This window comes from Lactuca saligna, chromosome 5 (genome assembly GCF_052625555.1).
Source record: "Lactuca saligna cultivar CGN05327 chromosome 5, ASM5262555v1, whole genome shotgun sequence".
Lineage (NCBI taxonomy): Eukaryota > Viridiplantae > Streptophyta > Magnoliopsida > Asterales > Asteraceae > Lactuca > Lactuca saligna.
Genome location: NC_136421.1, coordinates 307,187,559 through 307,195,620, shown reverse-complemented (window position 1 = coordinate 307,195,620; position 8,062 = coordinate 307,187,559). Strand labels below are relative to the sequence as shown.

Below are 8,062 nucleotides of genomic sequence, written 5' to 3'. Positions count from 1 at the left end.
TTGAGATATAATAAAATATATTATGTTAAACTTTGAAAAGACATAAGCATTAAAATTATTTAATGTTTACATATAAAATTTTTAACTTTAATAAATCCGTATAATAATACACGGATCTGTGACCTATTTTTTTTTTTTTTTTAATTATCTAAAATCGGATAAGTGATTATTATTATTTATTATTTGATAAAATAATGGAAAACTTTATGAAAGAACGAAACTATAAAAAAAAAAAAAAAAAAAAAACTACGAATGACGTCTATTATGCGGGTACTAACAAACGAAAAATCTTACTGAACATATATGCTCATATGCTCAACTTTCGGTTCGGCCGTAGTCGTAAGTTGATGTCGCTGTCTCACTCTCTTGAAACCTTTCGCTTCGTTCTCTATCAAGATCTAACAATAATCTTCTCTCTATCTCTCTAAATGTCCTGTTCTGACATTCGCTTCTGATCTTCACCTCATTCTATGGATCTGCATTGTCGTACTTGAGAGCTGTGTTTGCGTTTGATGCACACCAATGGTTCATTCACCATCGAGGAATAGAATTGACGGAGGGTTTTGTCGGTGGAAATTAATTCAACGGAGAAAGCCTAGATTGGCGTTCAATGTAGCATTGTTTATTCAAGCACTGACGTTCCGACAATGATGTTTATGAATTCGCTCCCAAAATGCTCGCTATTCTGGTGCTGTTGTTTAGTTTCCATCTTCTCCCGTTCGATTCTACAGCTGCCACTTACGGTATGGAACTTACTAATTCAATTTTATTTCTTTAACCATTTTAGGGTTTATTCGTACATACACCATGGGAACAATAATTGTTAATTGATAAAGGTATGTGTAAACACTGACGGTAATTTGCGTGTGTCAACAGTTAATTGATGAATTGGGAGTGAAATTAGGGTTTAGTTAGTGCGTTATGAAATTATATAATACTCCTTTCTTGAAAATCGAAAAAGTTATGGTTCGAATTTTTATGTCAAACCTAGTATTTTTAAGATGCAAAAATTGATATTAATTTGTTAGCAATGTACCCTGTATGTAGTTCTTGTTATTAATTAGATCACACCGCACTAATTGTGCTAAAATCAGTAGTAATAAGTGTCCCAATTCATCTGCATAGAAGTGCGTTCTTCTGTGTAGCACTCAACAAAAGCTTGGATATTCCTAACCTTTACAAATCTACATGGTGATGTTCGCCGCTTCAGTGTGGAAGAACCACTTTTGGTTTCAGACAATAATGAAGTTGCCGTAAAACTGTTTTATTGTTTGAGGAATATGTGATAAAAAGTAATAATTACGCTAAGCAAAACCTTTTCTTGCTTATGTGCATATGCTTGATTGTAGTCATTACCATTTAGAGATGGTTGTCGAATATCATAACTTTGGATAAAAGTGAAGCTAAGTTGCATCATATTATCAAGTAGTATACTACGAATCATTTATATTGGAATAAAAGCAGTAGCATACCAATGCATCCTGTTTACAAATGAGGAAAAGGAAAAACATGAAGATTCTTATTTCTAACTGCATGGTTTTCTACCTTAAGTAAATAGCTCTCCAATAGATCAAAAGACTACCATCAAGATTCCCAAAGACTATCCGAAAGGACATAGGTGAAACTTAAGTCGCATTTTAAAAATCTATAACAAGAAAGAATTCTGCTTTGGTATCTGACACATTGCTCATGCAGTTATTCCGTTTCAGTCTCTCCAAGTAACTGAGTAAAGTTATGCCAGTTATGCTTTTACTTTGCTGATGTAAACTACTAAGTACAAACTAAAACAACAATGTGAACTTGCCTTTTTGTCATAAAATTTCTATTGACATTGCATTTAGATTATTGATGTTGTGAGTTATTAGTTATTATCATGACGTAAGATGGAAGATTATATATATATATATATATATATATATATATATATATATATATCCAATGCTTGCTCCTTGCGATGAACATTGACCTTGTATGTTAGAAGCAAATTTTGTGGCTTTTCTTTTGAATACTCTTACTATAATTGTAAAAAGAGATCAGGGATTATTAGTGATATGATGTTTTAAAGAAATCAGGGAATTGTTAGTCAAGTATGAGATAGGTTTATATCACGAATATTGAACATTCTGTACGTTAACGGGTTCCCTTTGTATATCGTTCTGCATGGATTTCAGAGAAGCCTAAGGTAAAAAAAAACGTTTTCATCGATATGCGTGCAATAAATACACTTATACTTATGCTTAAGATCAACCTAATGTTTTGGGTATTTATTTCTTTCCATAACGGAGTCGAGAATGTGTTGTGGGGTCCACTAAATACTAATCTAATAAGAAACCCGATCAATAAATACACTTATACTTACCAAAAGATAGCTCATTCATATCACATTGCTGGATCAATATACCTTGCATTAAATTGCCATATTTTTCTTTTTATTTGCAGCGAGACGTATATCAATGAGGGATCCACCAAATACACATCACCCGAAACCTTTTTTTGAGCCTTCGATTGTTCCTGCTTCTTCTCCAACAATTCAAGGTCCTTGATTCTTATAACCACATTGTATGCTCTTGAAAGTTTAAATCTTTAGCATTTTCTCATAAAATATCTTTCTATTTAGGTCCTACTGTTAGCAGCTTGCCGCCACATCACCACCACCACCACAACCACCCCCATGGCCGCCATCGTCATCCTCATGGGACAAGAACTCACGCAGTCTCCCCATCTCCATCCTCCGGACCAGGTATATAAGTACCTTTTATCTAGTTTCTAGACTCAATAACAATCTTATCATTAAAATTTAAAATAAAGATGATTATGCAGGTTGTGGCCTAACATGTTTGGAACCACTGACTTCGACTCCAATTGGTTCACCTTGTGGTTGTGTTTTACCAATGAAAGTGAGACTGCTTTTACAAGTGTCTGTGTACGCTGTTTTCCCTGTTGTGAGCGAGCTAGAGATTGAGATTGCATCAGGCATGTACCTAACACAAAGCCAAGTGGTGATAACAGGTGCCAGTGCTGATAGTGAAAACCAAGGACAAACAGTCATTGATGTAAACTTGGTGCCATTGGGACAGCGATTCGATAATGTCACTGCTGCTTTCACATATGATAGATTTTGGAAGAAAAAACTCTCCTTGAATAAAACCCTTTTCGGAGATTATCAAGTGGTATATATTATTTATCCAGGTAAGGTAACTTCCATATCTCTTTTCCTGTTATCAATTATTATAACCAATTTGGGTTCTAAAATATGAGATGTCATGTCACAATCAGGGCTTCCTACTTCGCCATTACAGATGGAACCAAGCGGAGGTCCCGGGACACAAGATTTCCCAATAACCGCAAATTTTGTTCGCAAAACTCAGACAATAAACCGGAAAACCATTTTTGTAATTGCTTTGTCTGCAGCAGTACTCTTGATTGTTTGCTGTGCTGCAATTTGTGTTATCATCAAGTACAGAAAGCTATATAATTCATCCAGTGCTTTTACATCCTCAAATAACAAGAGATGTGGTAAGCTTCAACCTTGGGATGGCCTTCCATTCAATTTAAAAAACTATTGAATTGTGTGTTTTGGTGCTAGTTTAGTGTTTCAAGTTACATGGAAATAAATGTATGAATGATTTGTGTTGTAGGACTTGGAGCATTGTTAGCAGCAAATAATCCAACAAGTTCTATATCAGTATCTGTTGTTTCCGCCATGCCTACTTGTGTTCTTTCCGTTAAGACGTTTTCATTAGCTGAGCTGGAAAAAGCGACTGAGAAATTCAGCTCATTAAGAGTTTTGGGTGAAGGTGGTTTTGGATGTGTTTATCTTGGGATCATGGAAGATGGAACTCAGGTTGCTGTGAAATTGCTGAACAGAGATATTAACCAGAATGGAGATCGTGAGTTCATTGCAGAAGTCGAGATGTTAAGCCGTTTGCATCACCGTAATCTTGTTAAACTCATTGGTATATGCATTCAAGGATGCGCTCGCTGTTTGGTCTATGAGCTTGTTCCCAATGGCAGCGTTGAATCTCATTTGCATGGTATATGTGGTTTGTTTTAAATCTTAATGCTAGAAATAACAGCATACTTTCACTCATTTCTTTTATCATTAAATTTGTATTTTGATTGGTGTTTCAGGTGTGGATAAGCAAACGGGGCCTCTTGATTGGGATGCGCGATTAAAGATCGCTCTGGGTGCAGCAAGAGGGTTGGCTTATCTTCATGAAGATTCTAACCCTCGTGTCATCCACCGTGATTTCAAAGCCAGCAACGTTTTGCTAGAAGACGATTTTACCCCTAAGGTATCGGATTTCGGGTTAGCAAGGGAAGCTACAGAAGGGAGTCATCACATTTCAACCCGTGTCATGGGAACTTTCGGGTATATTATATTCGTCTTTTCAACTTTTTTTTAAAGGGGGTTTGGTTAATAATTTAAAATAAAAATATTTGATTTTTCTTTCGCATCACAGTTATGTGGCTCCCGAGTACGCGATGACGGGGCATCTACTAGTGAAAAGCGACGTGTACAGTTACGGGGTGGTGCTGCTGGAGCTTATTTCGGGAAGGAAACCGGTCGACATGTCGCAACCTCCGGGTGAAGAAAACCTCGTCACGTGGGCCCGCCCACTTCTCACAACGCAAGAAGGTCTGCTCCGGTTAATCGACGGGAACTTAGCCGGGACCTACGACTTCAACGACATGGCAAAAGTGGCAGCAATCGCTTCCATGTGCGTGCACCCACAGGTGGCTCAACGACCTTTCATGGGCGAAGTCGTTCAAGCCCTAAAACTTATATACAACGACAAAGACGACACCACTACCCAACGAGACTCCTCCGCCTCCGCCGTCGAATCCGAATTCAAAGCCGACCGCACCGTTTCCGATGGCAGCTGGTGGAACGCCGGCGGTTCCACACATCTCATGTACGGTAACGATTCTCCCATCTTAACGATGGATTATAGCTCCGCCTCCGGTCCATTTGACGAGGTTGAAAACCGGTTCGTTTTCAATGGCGGTCTTGGAAATAGGTCCGGCCCGCTAAGGACGGTTAGGAAGAAACCCGGGTTTTATAATAGATTAAAAGGGAGTATGAGTGAAGATGGTGGGGGTACTGGGGGTAAGCCTTTCTGGAGTCAAGGCTCTATTTAGTTTTTTAAATGTACAGAACCGGAAAATGTTAAAAGGAAACTCGAGTTTTCGTGATAGATTGGAGTCGGACCGGGTTTTAATTAATTTAGTAGGAAAAGAGCCGAGGGACCTTAATTGAAAAAAGCTGGATTTTTTTTGGGGGTGAACTACATTTTTGGTCCCCGAACAATATAATTATTGACATATTTGGTTTCTAGACTAATTTTGAATTTTTTTTACTATGTTTAGGGAACAAATTTTGGGTTTTAATCATGGGTGTAGTGTAACATCATTTTTCTAAAGGTTAGATGCGAAATGCGATGCACACAATAATTATCATACATTTTAATGATTATTATTTTCTTTTTAACTATGCGGTTTTCGGCAAAATAATAACATATTTTAATGTTTGTCTATTTTACGTATTATTTCAGTCATTTTTTTTTGTTGGTTTTACGTAAAGCATTTTCATGTATTCGATACAAAATAAAATATAAAAAAACAAAAAATACTACAAAATTTCAAAGCATTTTCATGTATTCGTGTCAAGATTTCCATAATTTCTTTACTTTATTATTTTTCACATCTTCAATATTTTCCACAAATTCTTCCAAATCTACAAAAAAAAAATAAAAAAAAATTGATTAATGCAATAAAAACTCACAAAAACACATATGTGTATATGGATTTAATTCATATGTGATTCACTTGTGATTTATATATGAATCACATGTAATTCATATGAAATTTACTTGTGAGTTACATTTGGTAATTCGTATTTGATTTACTTATGATTTACATATGAATCACATTAATTCATATGTGAATTACATATGATTTATATGTAAATTAAATATGAATAACCAATAACTCAATCATATGTAAATTACATATGAATAACCAATAACTCATATGTGATATACTTGTGAATTACATTTGATTTACATGTGAATCACATGTCATTCATATGTGAATCACTTGTGATTTACTTGTGAATTACATATGATTAACTTGTGATTTACATGTAAATCACATGTAATTCATATGTGATTCACTTGTGTTATATTTTTAAAATGATGTGATTTACTTGTGATATATTTTTAAAATGAAACAAATTAAAATAAACTATATGGTTAGAAAAAAAAAATTAAGATGATTTACATGTGATTCACATGTAAATCACAAATGATTCACATGTGTCACAAGTGATTCACATGTAAATCACAAGTGATCCATGAAGATCAATATAGAAACAATTAAAATAAACTATATGGTTAGAAAAAAAAATTAAGACGATTTACATGTAAATCACAAATGATTCACATGTGTCACAAGTGATGCACATGTAAATCACAATATCTATAAATGGACATTTTATTGCCCATCTTCTAAATCACAATATCTGATAAATGGATTTTACCTGAGGATGTTTCGTTAGGAAAGGTGCAAGTCAGGATCTCCAATAAAAATTACTCATTTGCATGATTAATCTACAACCAAATTCCAATAACAAGTTAATTACAAGCTTAATTACAAAACCACTAACTAATCCCCCCCCCCCCCCAAAAAAAAAAAAAAAAAAAAAAAACTTAATTACCAATTCAGGAAAGTTCAACTAATTCAACACGATTTCAAACTTATCTCTAATTGATAATCAAATGAATTAACACAAAAAATCAACATAATCATTGACGAAATAGTAAGATCTCACTTTCAATGAACTAAATAACAAATCTCACTCCTGACCTCTTGTGAGGCTGCAAGAAGTTCTTTAATAAGTTTATATCCTCTTCTTCTCACAAGGTTCGCAAGATCTTGCCTATATAGTAATGTAAGAACAAAAGAATAATTCAAAAAAAAATTCAACAAGTAGAAGCCATTTCCATAAAGCATATAAATTTCTTTCTAATGAAATGTATGTTTTAATACAGTGTGAGGATAGACCTGAAATCAAATGATATACAGATTTCTTAAGCCAATATGATAAATTTCCATTGAATCTCCATGATTACCCAGGTAAGAAGTGATTTTCCTCACAGAAAAATTTACAAACACCCTCATATCATGTCACAGTTTACTATTTTTTTTGTACCGATTCCCACTAACCATTTGTTACTAAGGATGCAAGCAATTTCTAGTATCAGAAATGTTTTCCATGATAAGTAAAGCATACATACCAACAGACATATATTCAAGTGCAGAACAAGGAATTGGAAATAAAGAAGAGTAATATAATGCTACAGAAACTAAACCTGCCATGGTGCGAAAGCTCCTTCAAAGAAGGAACATGTTCATCAGGAAACCCAACATCGGACATAAATTCCCGTAAAACGTTGCAGAGATCTGCATTGGTCCTCGCTGGTTTCCTACTAGCAACTCTAAAGCACAAAATTCGTTTAACGAACCTCGAATTAGGTAAAAAAAAATTAACATGAACAAATACATACAAAGATACATGCAATTGAAAATGAAGCAACAAATTGCAAACATTGTTTCATTCGGTGACGAAGCACAATTTGTGATGAGGAGGCAGCGACGGTGACGGACGCCGAATTGACAAAGCTGAGGTTTTGGAGCAGCGGTTAAGAGGAGTTTGTACTTTGTAATAAGGGAGGAAGAAGTGAGAGTGAGGGAGTTGCAGGTGCATCGCCATAAAGGAGACTCAGGCATGGATTAGATCAATTGATCCATGGAACGAAATCGATCAATTGAAACGTGATATATGCAGATTCCAAGGTAGAGAATTGAAAACTTTGAAACATGATATATGCCCTAGTTGTCATTTTTGGGTCTTAGGAACCGAACAAAAACTAGAAAATTCAATGACTAGAAGAAAATTACCTTCATGTGATTAATGATGAATTGTTAATGGTCGGCGGAAAGGGAAGGAGGCTGATGTGGAATATCTTTGACTGGAAGAGTAGTAGACCGATGTAGGGAG

General features: G+C 35.2%; 1 protein-coding gene across 2 annotated transcripts; it reads left to right on the top strand.

Annotated features, from left to right (window-relative positions):
- The first annotated feature begins 304 nt into the window (after nucleotides 1–304).
- On the top strand, nucleotides 305–5,344 carry ALE2 (Protein kinase superfamily protein). 2 transcript variants are annotated; one of them, XM_078997020.1, is made up of 8 exons: nucleotides 305–743; nucleotides 2,440–2,535; nucleotides 2,618–2,740; nucleotides 2,809–3,189; nucleotides 3,277–3,516; nucleotides 3,639–4,034; nucleotides 4,132–4,372; nucleotides 4,464–5,344. In XM_078997020.1, the coding sequence occupies exons 1-8, from the start codon at nucleotides 674–676 to the stop codon at nucleotides 5,140–5,142; spliced, it is 2,226 nt and encodes a 741-aa protein (XP_078853146.1). In that variant the 5' UTR covers nucleotides 305–673; the 3' UTR covers nucleotides 5,143–5,344. The 2 variants fall into 2 exon arrangements, with proteins under 2 accessions (XP_078853146.1, XP_078853147.1); XM_078997021.1 differs by having other exon boundaries at nucleotides 306–743; nucleotides 2,821–3,189.
- The last annotated feature ends 2,718 nt before the right edge of the window (nucleotides 5,345–8,062 follow it).